Raw genomic sequence first — 18,520 nt, 5'->3', positions numbered from 1 at the left:
TACTAACTTTATGATCCCATGTCTAAACTGTACGGTAAACAAGATGATGTTTAGATGTTATGAGCGATCACACTTACTCTGCCGACATCTGACCGTCAAGTCCAGCTGGTTTGGGTCGCTTTTTCCAATTTATTTTAGGGATGTAGAAGAACGTCTCCAGGACACCTGCATTTAGCATCGCAGGGAACACGTCATTGGATGTAATGCAGACAGACGGTGCGTTGGCGTCCTCGTCAATTGAAAGGTTTTGCATCTGTGGCATGATGAGTTCCCATTCGTGGCAGCAATAGCTTTCAACCTCTGTTGGCATAACTTCACAATTGGAACAAGTGCACCACCATTTGTCATTCATCCTGCCTCTTGCTACAGCTGTGGTGGGCCCAGCATCAGATTGGACAACTTCTCTGTCCTCTCGCTCTCTCTCTTCCCGTTCTTTGTCCATCTGCTCAGGTTCGGCATCGGTATACTCCGGTTCATAAAGATATCCCTTTGTCGTTGAGTTAAAATTACTGTCTTCATCTGATCCGTCTGACACTGTGCTAAAATTAGTTTCATCATCTGAAGTTTCGTAGTCGGACATGTTGTCGGCGAGTCGCGCTATCAACAGCTAATCGTCACGTGCGCACTGTTGACATTGACAGCAGCGCGGATTGATAGAAACGGAAGGAAAATAGTGCCGCATTAAAACTGAGGTATGAATTTTGCCCGGCGTGTTTTTTTTGTGTTAAATTAATCAAGCTTTGAAACGCAAATCTTTTTTTCACGTAAAAACGCACAGTTTTGTGGCCCCGGAAAGTAGCCGGGATTACTTCATTCAAAAACTTCCAGCGGTCAGAACTCGGACCAGGGGGGTGACAACAGAGTGGGTCAGTGTGTATACACTATAGTGCTGGTAAGGATTGCATACAACTTCATGTCTTAAATGGGCGAACTAACCCTTTAAATGTCTTTATCTCCCAGTGGTGAGTATATTGACATAAAATGGCTGCCATCAAGCTCTAGAGAGAAAAATTACGATGTTTTGACTGTTTTAACACCAGAGGGGTTTTCCCTTTAAAATATAACACAGGAGGTCATTTTAATGTGGATATTTGTCATTCGGCAACCCACATGTGAAAGCAGGTTAGAGCTGACAGAATTTTTTTTCCCTTGACACTTGCATTACAAAATGCCCTACTAGGCTTTCGGTTTCTTTTGGACTTGAATGACAAATACAGCAATTGTGGGATAAGTGATTGGAGAGTTGGCCGCTAACAACATGCTTCAGAAGACTCACTCAATCAAACAATCTAACTGAATCCCAATAACAGCAAGAGATCTGATCAATAGGTGTGAAATACAGGCAGAATGCCAGTGAGCTTGAAAAATAATATAATAAAAAAATAAATAAAATAAAATAATGAGAAACTGGAAATTTGGTAATAAGAAAGCATTTGTTGCAAAAAAATAAAAAGAGTTATTTAATACGTCTTTTTTCATTTATTTTTTTTATCAGTTTTTATATATAAAAATAAAATCAACTAGAGTTTGGATTTGCAGCATTCCTCATTTGTAACTCAAAAAGTGTCTGCTAAATTAATACATGTGAAACACATAAATAAATAAATAAATAAATAAAGGCTGGTTTTAGTGTTAAAAATGTGCGTTTTTGTGTTGAAGAACTGGTAGACGGAGCCACAGCACATTTTTTATAACTTTTATATAAAAGTTAGCTTGACACACCGTCTTAAAAAGGCAAAGGTCATCGTCGAATTCTTAAAAAAATATCTGTTAAACCTTTTTTTACTTTGCAGTTCAAGCATAACACACAGTCATCACACTCATTATTTAACACACTATTATAAATACCACAATGAAAAAAAATTTAGGTATATCATAGTCAACTTCACTAATCGACTAGCCGACCATCCTGACCAATCCCGAAAACCCACAAACCTGCTGGTCTCAGACAGCATGTACACACACACATTCTGATGTGTTGGTGGCCTGTGCGGTGATGTCACACTGGATGAGATGTAGTGTAGAGGATGTAGAAACAGACAGATAAGTGAGGGTACAGCAGCGCCGTGTCAGGGCCTGCTGAAGCCTGTACTTAACCATGGTCTGAACCCTGCCCCGGGCTGACAGGCAGGACTGATCCTGACACAATAATACTCAAATTAGATTTGAGAGGTGCTGTGAATGAAAATAACACTGACAACACTGGAGGGATGGAGTGGGACCACATATGTTGCGCATGTACATGTCCTACATACTACATTTATACTGTTCTGAGACATGCATAACTCAGAAAAACAAAATTTGCTTTTTGGGGAAGAAAAAACAACAACAATATTTCTAAAATCTCCTACAAGCTTTTCAAATGCATTTCATTCATTACATAGTTTTGCTGAATCATGCCAGCTCATCAGTATTCAATTGTTGACGGACTCATCAATAGTTAAATAGCCTGATGCTGCATTCTTAATTTGTAACTTGGTTTAGATGAAATTCACCTACTAAATGAATACATGTAAAATGTACGTATAAGAAAGAATTGTATTAAAAATAAAAATAGAAAATAGAAATAGAAAAATAACCAGAAAAACACACGCACCCAGACACGTGTGCAAACACACACTCATCTCCTCCTTTCCACCATATATCTTAAGAGAAACATAATATGGCGTGGCCCTTGCATAAAACAAACCATAACTAAGCGTAGTGGACACTGAACTCACACACCATGCTTCAGTGCGGGACTGGAGTCTCTGGAGTGCACGCAAACACATTACAGCCTGAAGAGAAGCGGTCAGACAGTAACATGCAGGTTAATAGGTCAAACTCAAGGCTGACACTTGCCTCTTAGTGTGCGTGAGCTTTTCAGCTTGTTCTGGCTTTATTTTACTGCTATGTTCCTGTCTGCTGTGAATGCTGGACTGGGCAGGCAGTCAGGGCAAGGCAAGAGAAAGGGAGATAGGAAGAGAGGAAGCTGGCAGGCACCTCGGTTCCCTCCACTGCTCTCCGTCTGCCTGCTGTGTGTTAAAATATCTCCGTGCACATGTCTCCTCTTCCAAAGTCACTAGACATTACCTTATAAAAGAACCAGAGGGGAACGTACCACCTCTCTGTCTCTCTCTCTCTCTCTCTCTCTCTCTCTCTCTCTCTCTCCTGATCACAACCCAACCCATGACTATATCTGCAACTGCAAAAGAATAATTTTCTTAATCCATATTTTTTTTTAGTAAACATATTTAAAAACATATTTTTCGTTTTTAAGAGCACATCTTAGATTTATGCTCAAAACTAATTGATTTGATTCTATTTTCCCCCCAATTGGCATTTCATTTTTAAGATCAATTGTTAGATTTATGCTTAAAATCATTATTTCATTTTTATACTTTTTTCCCCAATTGTTTTTTTTTTAAAGAAAAATTGTTAGATTTATACTAACAAACAAACAGATATAAATATTACTAAATAAAATCAATAAAAATCATTAAAAAATATAAAGTACACCCCCCCCCCCTTTCAAATAAATGTATAATTTAAAACTTTTTAAATAAATTTTTACTTGAAAATAATTACAAATGCTGATTAAGAAAACTACATTGCAGTGTGTCACCCTCATAAAGCAGTGGCGTCTGTGTGCAGACTCACATGACTCAACATCTCTGGCGGTCTGAATCCAGACTCAACTGTGCTCTGTTTTTCCCAGGGGGGAGAGGAAGAGAGAGTGTGGGGATCGAGAGGGAGGGAGAGGGAGAAGAATGACGGTGTGGAGCGGGGGGCTCTGGAGCATTGCCCCGCACTGGCTCAAATTTCCCGCTTGTCAAGCCTGATGGATTTGGATAAAAATAAAAGAAAGTAGAGGCCCATGTGGGCGGATGAAGTAATGAATGAATGAATGAACGAACTTTGCTGCAGCTTTCCCCCCTACCTCATCCAAAAAAAATAAAAACACTCCCCAATAACTCTCGGCGGCAACTCCAAGACCTTCCTCCCCCGCTTTCGAACAAAGATGTTCTGATGCCAAGCGTGGCCAAGAGAAGTGCATTCCAGAAACAAACGTCCCCCTATTTCCCAGAGTCCAGACAGTGAGAAATCACCAGGGAGAGATAGAGAGAGAGAAAGGGACACAAAACACCCAAGAGCTGCAGGAAGACTGGGGATTTCTCTGCTTTCATTAATGCCACCCCTTTGAGCTACATGTACAAACATAAGGTTTATGCTGGAAAACTGCTGCATAATATACAGTAGGGGAGCTAGTTCTCAAAAGGGCTACAACTCACTAACAATAAAATAACAAATATTATATATATATATATATATATATATATATATATATATATATATATATATATATATATATATACAGACACACACACACACACACATCACACACACACATAGCCGTTCTAAAGTTTGGGTTTGGGATATATATTAAAATAGAAAACAGTTATTTAACATTGTAATCATATTTCTCAATATGAATGTTTTTACTGTATTTTTAACAAATAAATGCAGCCTTGGTGAGAACAAGAGATTTCTTCCAAAAACATTAAAAAAAAATATTACTGCCTCCAAACACGAACTGTATTCCTTTTCAAGTGCAGTATAAAGTCAATATTTTTATTCATTCTGTAGAGAAATAAATGTTCAAAAACGAACCCCTATCCGACACCCCTCATGAATAAGGTAAGGCAGAGGCTGCATCATGGGAAACATTACGTGATACAAAAAATAGGCCATTCCCAGAAACCAACTGGAACAAAAGAGAAAATAAAAGAGAGGAAGTGAGAAGGATTCAGTGTCACCTTTGTCAGGTCAGAGTTTTATCTAATGAAGTCTTGAGTGCATGTCCTCCAATGCCATCCCAAAATAAATTTGCTCATACCCTTGCAGGCATTAGAAAAGCATTCCCCGTTTTAACAGTGTCTGAGCACTGGAAGGGTACTGTACCGTGCCATCTGTGGTAAACACTCCATCCACTGCTGCAAAACATTTCCAAGTGCCACTGACCACTGTGTAATGTGTATACACAGTATATTGCCATGGCTGATATAGTGCCCTATATTTGGTATTTTAAATGATTGGCATCGACTGATAAGTTTATCAGCCAATATGTTTCAGATTATTTGGACAGCAACAGGACTTTTACTTTGACAGCGCTAACAACGATTGCACTAGTGTCGTCTTTAAATCTTTGATTTCAAACTATGCTGCCATTTTATCAGTTTACCGCTATGTTATTATTTTTATATTTAGGATAACCTGGTCTTTATTTGACAAAATATGATTCCCAATGCACACAAAATTACCAGAATACCGAAAGCACAGTTGATTACAGTGTTTACTTCTTTTTATTCATGTTTTTAACTTATTTCTTTATTTGCAATGAGTAGTACTATAAAAGGATTACAGAATCAAGTTGCTAAAGCATAAATCTGTTTATTTTAAAGCTTGACTTTTTAAATCATATAATAAAAAATTGTCATATTGATTAATTATATCTAATTTAGCAAACACAAATGTTGCTGCAACTGTTATAGGCTATTTATTTACTAGATAGTGTGATATTTTGTATGTATTATCTCAGCCAACAGCCACTCTGCTCTCCAATAAATCGGTATCACCATTGGCCATAAAAAAAATCCATATTGGTCAATCACTACTGACCATGGATATAGATTTTTCTTCTTCAGAAAACATAATTGGATGAAAACATGAGAAAAGAACAGCACCTGGTTTCACCTGGCCTAATACCCAAGAGCATCCTGAAATATCTTCCCTCACCCAATCTCGTGGTAGGAGGTGATACATGATACAGCAGGGTTAAAAATAACCTCTTTCGTTCTCTATGACCTTTCGCTCCGTGCTCTCCTTACCGCCCGGAGCATCGGAGGAAGCCTCAACATGCAGCTCTTTGACACAGAGGAGACTCCTCGAACCAAAACACACCCAGAACAGGAGATGGTGTCATAGCCCGTTGTTTCTCACGGGGCAGTAAAATGAACTCAGGGGCCGGTGTCACATTTGTGATTTATAAAAGAACCAAAGGAAATAGCTGAAAAGAAGCTATGCAAGCCAACACAAAATGGTCATTTACGTACTGAATGCCATCAGTCATTTCCAAAGGTCTATCTGTCATATTAAAAAGCACACGAAACATCAACTAACCCCAAGGGTGCCACTGAATGATTCACTCTTTAGAATGTGACGAAATATTCATTAGCACTCCTTTTTTGAAATCAATAGGCAATTCTGTCATTTAATCTTTGGAAACCCTTACCGACTGATTTCCCACATAACGTTTCCCTCGCTGAATGAACGTAAACGTCGCCAAGTTTCATGACGTAAGTGCCAAAACTCACTGAGAGCAAACGTTCCTCTGCGACTCACCAAAAACAAATAAACACGTGTTTAAAGAAATCTTGAAAATTTAGTTTTCCTATTTGCGTTGATCCACTCGTTTACCAGCCCTCAAAAAAATGACATCACTGCGAGGCGGGAGCCCCCCGTGGCATCAGGACATTTCACTTGTGTAGTTTCATCAATCAATGCTCTTTGAGAGAAAAGACTACATGAGAGGGAGGGAGAGACGTGAAAGCCATTTGTTTTCTTTGTTAGGCACAAGCGGAAGACTTGAATCAATAGCAGAGGCCTGTGAATCAAACTCTGGAGGTGGTCTCCTCACAAACAAGCCGTTCTGAGTCACGCGTTTTAACAAGTCATTGCTCTAGGACATGGGAGAGAATGAGAAAAACACCACTGTACAGTTCGGCCCTGATGCAGCTGTGCTGGGCATCTTAATCCATGACATTACAACATACTCAAATCACTCTTTCCTTTATGTTCTTTTTCCTCCATCCACTTCGTTGGCTGGTTTAATGTGAAACACATAAAGTCGTAACATGAGTTATGTTCCCCAGTTACATTACTTAAAGAGACAGTTCACCCAAATTAGAAAATTCAGTCATTTACTTGAACCTCACTGATGGTCAAAACAGTTTTTATTGACATGAGCACATGTTGTTTTGGAGCCTATTGACTTCTATTACATGGAAGGACATTATAAATAGCCTAGTCTTTAAAATGTTGTGTTCCACAGAAGAAAGAATGTCTACAAGTTTGGAATGACGTAAATGATAACAACTTTGCTTTTATCAGTTGAATTATCCTTTTAAGAAAGCTGAGTGACGGTGTTTGCGACAGAGATAGGAGAGCGAAAAATAAAAACAAAAGCGTTAAACGCCTGCTGCTTTTCCCTTCCACACAATCCAGTCATTCAAAGGCATTTCTGGTGCATGATGGGGGAAACTTCACCCACTCAGAGTTAGAGGTGCATGCAACATGCCTCACTACGACACGAACAATGTCCTCTTTCACTGGCTTCACCCCATGCTGCACATGCAGAAAAGCACACTGGGAACGGGACAGATCGCTGCCTCACAGTTTGCATACACTCTGAGGAAGAACTGAGGATAGATACAGAAGATTGACGTACATACAGGATATACAGTAAACTTGCTGTGTCGGTTATTTGCAAATTACCAATTTATGAATATGCCAAAACAGTAGATCACATGAGATAACTTCAGATGTACAAAATCAATCAATGTGCTTTAAAGCCAACTTTTTTTTAATGTTATAGGCTATTTAAAATACCCAACTATTTCAATATTTATGTGAAATATATTTACTGTTATTATTTTAAATAAAAAGTAAATATAAATTTACACCATGCCGATTACTTCAGGTGTGGTGCACTTGGAATATAACTTTTTTTAACCAGATGGTTAATAAAGAGGATGGTACTTTAATCATATTGTAGTTACATTTTTAAGTTGGCTAGTTAAACATAAAAAAAAAAAAAAATATTGAAACCGTTCAATCGTTCTGTAAAATAAATAAATCGAGATTACATTTTTTTGCCATTTCACCTTGTTGTAAATTTTAATCAAAATGTAGAACCAACTCCCCACCCTAATTTTTTTCTTTTTCAAAAATCCATAACACTCGGATATATGCCGCAATACAGAAGAAACCATCTGTTGTTAACTCTGTTTGATTGTGACAAAAAATTGCTATGTCTTAAATTGAATAGGAAATATTTTGAATTATGGACTATTTCTAGTACACTATAAGAAGTAAATTTGTGACAGATTATGTGACCCTTTGCACAGACAATCGAATGTTTTTGCTTCCACTGACTCTCAAGATGCTTTTTAGGTCATTTCAAATCATGCTGGAGAACATGATTATCATCAGGTTTGACACAAACTTGTAAAGTTCATGCAGCTCCTGTCATTAAAGCAAAAGAGGAACAAAGCAAATACAAAGAAATTCTGAAACTTTTGACTCAAATTGTTATGCTGAATTTTGTATTAAATTAGAAAAATGCAGAAGCATTTTCACTATGCTGGTCTCAGACATTTGAATTTCCCTGTCATTACAATAGTCAGGTGTGGCATGGCTAACATTAAAAGTCTTTAGAGATCTCCATATGTTCTATTCCTCAAATAAAAATCATTGCTTTGTGCTCTTCTGACCTGTATTGCACCCAGAAATCTGCTCTACAACATCTCACACTTAAGAACTTTCTTCTACACAACAACAGAAAACGCTGAATAACCAGAAGCATCACCTATGTAAGTCTGTGAATGAGTATAATGACCCTGAGACAAGTTTTCCTTTGTCCTTTTCAATAGTTCACTAATGAAGAAGGGATATGAAGCTTGGCTTCACATACACATTAGGTGTATGCGAGGCCATTAACTTAAGAGTCAATTTTTTCCCTCTCACAGCATGACAAGCCGCTCCACCGTATTAATAGTTCATCTGGAATGTATGACTGAACTTTTAGGGAAAGAAAGAAAAAAAATACACCAACAAGGTACTACAATGCATTCATAATAATTAGATTGAACCTTTTATGCAGGAATTCACCAACAACGAAAGTTGTTTTACTACACAAGTTAATATTACAGCCACTTTGTGGCTCGATATTTATTTATACGGTTGATATTTGCAGCACCTGGAGAGGAAACAGAAAAGGAAGCTTTATTTCCTTTGTAAGGCACTTTTAGAAATTTGACGTACACAAACTAGTGTAGAAAAGCAAAACTTTGAACAAATCTATAGTTTATTGGTGCAGCTTCGCCCTCAAAGTGCCTTCTCCTCAAAATGGCAGACTTCCTAACTGAAACTAAACGCTCGATATGCAATTTTTAATGGAGATATTTTGCAAGATAGAGGTTGTTTCATTCAGCTCTACAAGGGGACCAATGGATACCTGTAGGGACGTTTGAGGACACATGTCAAACATTTACCCGCCCCACAACTGACCTGACACTCTACTGTGAACGTGATCCACTTCATTGATCTTTTGCGGCTGTTGGGTCTATACAAAATCTGACAATATCTTAAGTCTTTCTGACTTTCGAATCACGTCCAACAAAACATAGCAATAGCAATCCCAAACCTGCTGACACAACAAGCCGCCCATTTTTTATGCATATGCATGAGGTGTAAAAGCAAAAACTCAAATATGATCACTCACAGTGGTCTGTTCCATTGTTTGACTGCTCTGACAGGAGGTGACAGTGACAGCTCCGAGTGTTAGCATGCGCTGAGATGCTCCTGTGTGACTGTGGGATTGAGACGCATGTTGTGGTGCAGCGCCAGCAACAGTTCTCGGATGGGTTTTCGGGGTCGACAGCACAGGCCTCCTGAGAGGAACGTCTCTCTGTGTGTGGAGTAAGCTCCACCTCTGTCACGCTAACACACGCCCCTCGGACTTCATCAACTGTAAACCCCAGCCATACTTCCTTTCCTGTAATGAACAGTGCATTTCTTATTATCATACATGATATCTTTCTCAGATTAACACAACAACGAATGAGGCTTTACGTCTTATCGGGCAAAGCAGAAAGGTTTAGGTGCTTGTTCTAGATCACGCTTGTTCTAAATGAATGATGTCATGAACTTCTGGCAGAATCTGCTGTGAAATATAGTTTACAAAGTGATTGTGTCATGGTTGAAAAGTGATCTACATCATTTTGTAGTCTCAGAAATATTGGAAACTTAATTTGGCAGTCATTTGATTCTGTGTTGGAAACTTGTTAACTTACTATATGCATGTTAACTTACTAGTGTATGTCAAACTACTTTTAGCATTCTCTGCCAGCTGACATTTTTTAAAGACTTTAATAAATATAAATATTAAAGTGGTTTATTTTACCTGCACATCATCATCTATGACACTAAATTGTGAAAAATGCATAATTCTAATCAATGATTTTTACCATTAATTATATTAGCATATTTGCATTTGACTTTTTTCTTTTTGGTCTTTCTTTAGGTTTAATTTAGATATTACTAAAGCATCTACTGAAGTTTAAATCTTCTAACTGTAAAATTGAAAAGCTAAATTTATACAATTTTCTGTAAAAAGTTTCAGCTTTCACAGTTGGTGAAAAATATATTCACTGGTAAAATAAACAATGTAATGGTTAAATATATTAGGTTAAATTATCTATAGATAATGTTCTAATGTAAAAAAAAAAACATAATATGATTTAAAAAATAGAAATGGAAAATCATTGAAAACTTACAAAGAAGGAAATACATGTCGTAATACTTTTTTTTTCTTTTGGAACAAGCTTCATGGAAACATTTTTAAATGTTGAAAACCAGGTGTCAGACAGGCTGAAATGTTACATCACCCCACATTTTTGACTTTCTTTTTTCCACTTTTTTTTTGTTTACTTAGTAATTGCTGTAAGCATTTGCCTTTTGGCAAAGGTGGAGTCCTGTTCTGCAAGACCTTCTCTGTCTATATGAGAAGACAAACAAACAGGACTAGTTATCTTCGGCTTCTGTGCATCTGCATATAAACGTTCCTCTACACGACATCTAACTGCACAAATATTTCTGAATTAGAACATCATGGCAACTTACACACCTGCATACCAAAACATAACGAAATCCAGAAATTACTGAGAAAAATAACACAGAAAATAAAAATGTTTTGTTTATATTGTCTAGAACAATATAGGAAGATAAAAAATAAATGGCTTTGATAACAAACAGAGGAAGATTAAAAATAACTTAATTTAAGATACGACATAAAAATAACTTGGCTTTAGAACGTTTCTCAGAATTAATCTTTTTTACAGTTATTAATGTTGTTTTTGTTGTTTGTTCTTTAAAATGATGAAATGATCTAAATAACAAAAAACTTTAACATTAATATATATATATATATATATATATATATATATAAAAATAACATTTAATACTTACTATTATTTTATTATATATATTTTTGAAATCATCACACATATCACAGTACATTGTGCACATCCACAGGTTATTTTTTAAAGTTCCATATTAAAAACTCTTCTAAGCATATGGCTATGTATAAATAATGTCCACAAAGTAAAAAATAGCACATAAAGCACTCAAAGCAATCTAAAACACTATTAACAGTGAGTCCTTGACTATCAGAGGCTGCTGCATGTTTTCTTTCAAGACACTCATCATTGAAATGGCCAGGTCTCGGACTCATTGACCCCTGCCACTTCAACCTGTTGACTGTAAGTTAAGGTCACAACATAAATCTGTCCGTACCTGAAGCTACCTGATAAATAGAGCTCGACTCTGACCGACGTGCAGAGTGTGTATATAACATTCATAGTTTTTGAGGTCTTAGCATTCTCGGGTTAAGAGCTTGTAACTCTGTCCTGCGCAAACTCACGTCAAGCTTCCCACCTCAGGCAAGTCAAAGCAGCATTCCATACATCAAACTCAACTATATGACGGGGCGAACTCAAATACCACGTCTAATCTTTTCCATTCTGCATAGCGGGGTGAAACATCATTTCCTTTCACCTCAGGCTTTTCCTTACGCTGTTGTTTACCACTGCAAAATTCAGCAAAAAGTTGTGTTTTGTGTGTACAGTGCTTAGCATAAGTGAACAGACCCATGCTAGTTGACTAAAAAGAGGAAGAAAATAATCATCTTTTGGAAATTGATCTTAATGCCTTAATTAAAAAAATGCAACAAATGCAAATCCAACCTTTAAGGACACCAATTTTCTTCGTGAATGAATAATGTATCATAAATAAATAAATGTTCTTCCTTAAAATACAGGTTGCGCAAGTCAGGACACCCCAATGTTAAATTCCCATAGAGTCCGGCAGATTTTTATTTTTAAAGGCCAGTTATTTCATGGATTCAGGATACTATGCAAAGTTCCCTTGGCCTTTGGAATTAAAATAGCCCCACATCATCACATTCCCTTCACCATACCTAGAGATTGGCATGGTGTTATTTCAGTTAGCCTAATAGCTGGATTGATATGTATTGAGAGATGATCTTATGGAAAGTGCCCCATGCCAATCTCTATTGGTGAAAATTGGTGTCCTTAAAGGTTGGATCTTTCCTCATTTTTTTAATTAAGGCATTACGATCAGTTTCCAAAAGATGATTTTTTTATTCCTCTTTTTAGTCGACTTTAGCATGGGTGTGTTCACTTATGCTAAGCACTGTATGTGCGCCCGTGTATGGTTTCAAACCATTGTCGAAATATTTTTTCTGTCGTAAATGATGCACTGTTGTTATCGTTCTCCCTTAAGACACTGCGAAAACATCTCTACACAAATAAAGACAGAACAAAGAAAAGCTGTCTCGTTCTGCAAGCCACGCTGCAAGAGCTCCACCAATAAGAGGTTTCTGCCAGGCAGCGTAAAGCCACCACCGGTGCACGGTGTTGATTTGGTAAAGACACGACCGATTTACTGTATATTTGAGACAGGAAGTGGTCACGCCAGCCCTGCTGCTCCACTCCCACCTCATACCCCTCCCCCTCACCACCTGTGCGAGTCTCACAGGATGCACACACATTTACACACCTCCAGCTGCACAAAGACTAAAACCACATATCATACTTGTTTTTATTCATTCACACCTCAGTGCCCCACAAATCATCAATTTACTACAGAGAACGTTAAACTGTTGTTTTGAAGGTTAAGTTAACAGTCGGTCAACGATGCATATTGAAATCGTAATGGTGACAAAAATAATGAAATTATAAAACTAATGACAGTAAGTGTGGTCCGCAAGTCGTCTAGCTGAAAAAAATGTATTGTAAAACACTTTACAATAAGGTTTCATTAGTTAACAACTTTAGTTAACATGAACTAAGAATGAACAATACTCCTACAGCACTTGTTAATATTAGTTAATGTTAACTAAGTTACTTTAGTTAAGTTACTAATACATTATTCAAATTAAAAGTTGTATTTGTTAACATTAGTTAATGCACTCTGAACTAACGAGCAAACAATGATAAATTCCATATGTATACCAAAAAAACCCCAAATGTATTGCTCATTGTTAGTTCATATTAGTTAATGCATTAACTAATTTTAATAAATAAGACCTTATTGTAAAGTGTAAACAAAAATAGATCTGAATGAATTATTCTTAATTAAAACACTAAATATTTAAAAGTTTAAATCCTTTAATATTAATGATTTTTTAATCTACTTTATTATTCATTTATAAAACGTATAATAATAAAGTTATATTCAACAAAAAATAATACTCATAAACGTTTATACCAAGTTGTTATTCTAAATATTATTTTAATTTACAAAAAACACCAACATTGAATCCACCAACAGCAAAATCAATGAATGATGCCGAGTTAATTGTTAACATAAATTTATGATAAAAAAATTCTGTTTAAAAAAGTAACTGGCTGTTATATGTCACTGTTTGAACTTTGCCAGCTAGTAAACATTCCTTCATTTAGGTTCATTATCTAAAAGTATCAGTCAGAAAAAAAAACAAAAAAAACAAAACAATGTTATGTATGTGAAACTGTGGTCACCCCCCCCCCCCCCCCCGATCACCTTTTTTTTTTAAACCTTCGAAGCAGTTAGTGTAAAGTAATACATCCAAAAAACTTACATTTTTAATATTTAATTTTTCTTTATTTTTTTCACGCACGCACACACAAACATGAAAATAAAAATTGACTTAAAAGTTACACAGTGAAGAAGGTTTTACAATTTGGTTAAGCCATCCATCACTCCTCTAGAGTGTTAAACACCACTGACTTGTTTGCACTGACCACTGTTGAAAGATTATTATTTATTCATGATTATTCATACAAGCGTTCATCATTTGCAGATGTTTCCAATAGACCGCTGTGTAAAACAACCTCCGCACACACAATGGGAATGTTTTGTACTTCGTTCTGAAGTGCAAAGCAATACAAATAAATCCGTCTGGGAGGAATTCTGACCTTTGCCAGAGCCGACGTTCCCTCAGAGTCCAGTCCGCTTGCTGGCAAACGGAAAACAACTCGCACACAGGGGTCACCCCTACTGCCCTCTCTCGCTCCAGCTCTGATTCTCCCTTTACTTGCTGTCTCTCTCTTAAACAATGATCTCACTCACTTACCAGGAATCCGCTGATTGTTTTAAATACCTTCCACTCTTGTGGACTCAAGTCACTTTTTCCCATCCAGGAAAAAAAAAACATGGCAGAGGGGGGAAAGAAAATGACCTTGGCAGGAAGTTCAGTATCTAGCACGCCTGGGACACGGTTCATTCAGGCTCTTAGCCCACATTGTTTGAAATTACTGCTGTCCAATACAGCAATCCAATACAAAGTAATGGAGAAAAAGTAAGAAGGAACGAGAGACCTCCACATTTTTCTGCAAGTTAGGGTTGGCTGAAAATCGAAAGAATTCGAAAATGAAGTTGCCAAAGTGAAGGAACGGTCTCTTTTGTTTTTTCAATCCAAGCATTTCTCTGACGAAGAGGTTTTGACAGCATAGCTGTGGTATGTTCACCTGGGATAAGCCTCGACAGAGCATCCAATGACGCGGAGAAGCGGACAAAAAACATCTACACTTCTGTAAATCTGACTTCTACTGGCACAGATACCGACGAACATTTCTCTTAAACTTTTAATCATTCACATAAACTTATATGGTTCGGGTGTGTAAATCTGGCATGAAACATTTATAGCAGCATTTCACATTAGCCCTGGAATGCAATTTTTTCATACATGCTAAAATATGCATTTGATACCGTCATCCTGACAGAAGGGGGAAAGAGGAAAAAAGTAACAACAAAACACATTTTCCTAGCTGGGTGGCACTAGTGTGTGTGTGTGTGTGTTTATATGCATGTGCTATAGTAAGTTTTGTGGTATAGTGTGTAGGTTATATTTAGACTGAGCATCAATATTGACACAGCACAGTGCATGACTCATCTGTCCCGACACAGGCCAGTGACACCCCTGCCCTCCCTCACAGGTTTCCTTAGTCCTTTTGTGGTGTGAAACCATTTTAGTTTGTGTGGGTGTTGTGACAGTGTCAAGTCAAGTCACCTTCATTTATATAGTGCTTTTAACAATATGGACTGTTTAAAAGCAGCTTCCAGTTTGTCTATATATGTATTGATGTGTGGGTATATATATATACTGTGTGTGTGTATGTAATTGCCTGAGGCTACGCCTGGCCCACATTCACTGCAGAACTTGGACTGGCTGTTTGCATGGCGGTAAAGACACTCCTGCCTGCTACACTCGGGTCACTGATTGCCGGTTTGTCATTTCTGGAGAGAGTTGCGCTGAGGTACTCTGAGCTTAAGGCTTCAGATCAGCCAAGCAATGATAAGGTGTCCTGCAGAATTCTGCAGAGAGCAGCACATCAGCACATAAATAATGCTGGGACAGTTAAGAGAGTGAGAAAGAGAGGGAGAGTTGCAGACAGAGATTCTAGTGACACTACATATATGCTGCTTTCCAGTTCCCATGGTGCCTACTACTGTACACTCATCCCTCCATATACTGGACAGAGTTAACTTGGCGTGCCAAAATGTTAAATATTATGCAAAAAAATTACTTTTAAATACATAATAAATTGCACTTTCTGTAAAGCTGCTTTGAAACCATATATTGTGAAAATCACTATACAAATAAATTTGAATTGAATTAATACAAATACAATATCATTATAGTAAATCTGTTCTTTTGGACGTTCTATTGATCAAAAAAAATATCATAGTTACACAACTGTTTTAACATTGTTAATAAGAAATGTTTCTTGAGCAAATTAAAATATATCCAAATAGAAAAGAGCTGTGTTCAATTGTAATAATATTTCCCAATATTACAGTTTTTTTATAATAATAAAATAAATGCAGCCTTGATGTACATTCATATACAAATATAAAATCTGTGTTTAAATATAAATGTAAACACATTTAATATTTACAATTTAAAATTAAGTGTAAATATAAATTCTTAATATCATACAGTACATATCTGTGCTAAAATAATATATATTTAAATTAACATAATTTGTCAGTCATTACAAATCATTGTGTGAAATGAATTGTTTAATAATTTATACGTATGTGTTATTGTAACAGCCGTGCCGCTTATTTCCACAAACAATTGTGTAAAAGGCACATCTGAGATAAATCAAGCTTAAAAAAACACCCTCAACTCCTTTTCACCACATTTATTTTAGTACTCGGGTGGTGTGCAACAACTGGCGGGTAACGTTCCCTCTTCACCTCCTGTTAAGTCACATGATGCGATAGATGTCGACTTGTTCCAATATGCCCAGTTGCTTTATTACAGATCATACATGCTTCCAATGATCTGGTATCTTTGAAGGCTACAGTTGGACCAAACTGCTCTACTGATAGTGAGCCACCTGTTGGACCGCTCTATTGTTAGTAAGTCAGCACAGCGTAAGCCGTACTGTATACATTGAGATCAGACAGAAAAAACTGAGTCAGCCTTACTTGGATCTATAGTTTCTATTGGTTAAACTCCCACTCTAAGAGGAAAGCAGAGGAGATAAGGAGAGAAGAGAGATGAGAGTCTGGCACATGGGAAATGTGAGAATGAATAAGTTGCAGACTGCAGAGCAAAGAACAGCTATGAATGAGTCTGCAAAGTGCAGTGAAGTAACCAAACAAATGAACAAGTCTGGAAAACAGTATGATATACTGTAGTGGTCTGTAGTTCTCCAGTTGCAGTGCACATGTGACTCAGCAGCTGCAGGCATGGATATTCTGACAGGAATGACAGCCCTAAATTTAACCACAGAACGAACGAACGAACGAACGAACGAACGAACGAACGAACGAACGAACGAACGAACGAACGAACGAACGAACGAACGAACGAACGAACACACACACACACACACACACACACACACACACACACACACACACACACACACACACACACACACACACACACACACACTTTGTGGAATTGTGCAATACAAAAATCAGTAATTCTTTAAATAAATGCGGGATAGGGTTCAAAGCGGGTTCAGATCACAACCTAAAATACATATTTATATGGAAATAAGTCTCATGCTCACCAAAAACACAGTAAAAACAGTAATATTGTGAAATATAATTACAGCCTGATATAACTTATTTTAATATATTTAAAAATATAATTTATTCCCATAATGGCAAGGCTAAATTTTCAGCTGCCATTACCCCAGTCTTCAGTGTCACATGATCCTTCAGAAATCACTATAATATGCTTGTTTGGTACTTAATATTTTTAAGGAAACGTGTATTTTATTGATATATATTATTCAGGAATTTTTGATTAAAAAAATCTTCTTTAAAAAAAAAAAAAAAAAGTCAGTGATAACCATGCTCATGGAAAAAATATATATACCGGTTTGAAGAGACATAAGGATGGGTAGATGATGACAGACATTCAGTTTAAAGCAAATAATCTGCTGACGGAAGGTGTGACTCAATTGGACATGAGAATGCATGATTACTGCCACACCGTTTTAGACTTTTCTTTACCTGGAATAATTGTGCTAATTCATTTTTAGTGATTGCAAATTATATGGAAGATGCATTTAAACCTTCTTGGCTCAAAAATTCTGGCCAGGATGGAGTCAAAATTTTGATTAGAAATATTATTAAACATGTACTTTACATAAAGAATCTAAAACTTGCAGGGCAACGTGCTCAAATGGTGAAACCAAACTTGTCGTAAATTGAAACTGCATAGTTTCACAATGCTGAAGAACTTTGCGGTTTAAATACCAGCCAAAGAAACAGCAAAACTAACAAATGACTGCAGATGATGTGCTCCTAAATAAGAGTGACAGCTGAGTAAACGATGACATTTATCAGCTTGATCTAAAATAAAACAATTTTTTTTTTTTAAATGCATGAAACTGCATTTTGCCCCTCACTGTTACTCAGACAGGTACGGCAAGTTTTAATTTTCCTTTTGACAAAATTAGAATGGCAGTAAAACCGCTTCTACACTCCTAAGCGGCCACTATTTTAAATTAGGAAACAGTTCATGATGACTTGGATCTAAATGTAAGCTAAACTGACAAATTATGACAAATGTTATTAAGTCTTACATCCAACTTACACTATCATTTATATACGTTTGGGATCAGTAAGATTTTTTAATACTTTTGAAAGAAGTCTCTTATGCTCACCAAGG

The 18,520-nt window shown here is 36.8% G+C and overlaps 1 protein-coding gene across 3 annotated transcripts in view; it reads right to left on the bottom strand.

Moving 5' to 3' along the window:
* The window catches only part of bach2b (BACH transcriptional regulator 2b), a 117,581-nt gene that overhangs the window by 80,319 nt on the left and 18,742 nt on the right, over positions 1-18,520 (bottom strand). Inside the window, exon 2 of one of the 3 annotated variants that reach the window (XM_077220685.1) lies at positions 9,542-9,814. The exons of the other annotated variants lie outside the window; for them this stretch is intronic. Coding sequence (XP_077076800.1) covers positions 9,542-9,607 — 66 coding nt within the window. The 5' untranslated portion in view covers positions 9,608-9,814. The remainder of the gene's footprint in view (positions 1-9,541; positions 9,815-18,520) is intronic. 3 annotated transcript variants of the gene reach the window in all.

Source organism: Siphateles boraxobius, unplaced genomic scaffold, assembly GCF_051911475.1.
Source record: "Siphateles boraxobius isolate OS27281-9 unplaced genomic scaffold, OSU_SipBor_1 8, whole genome shotgun sequence".
Lineage (NCBI taxonomy): Eukaryota > Metazoa > Chordata > Actinopteri > Cypriniformes > Leuciscidae > Siphateles > Siphateles boraxobius.
The sequence above is the reverse complement of the archived record's forward strand: the minus strand, read 5'-3'. Positions and strand labels throughout refer to the sequence as shown.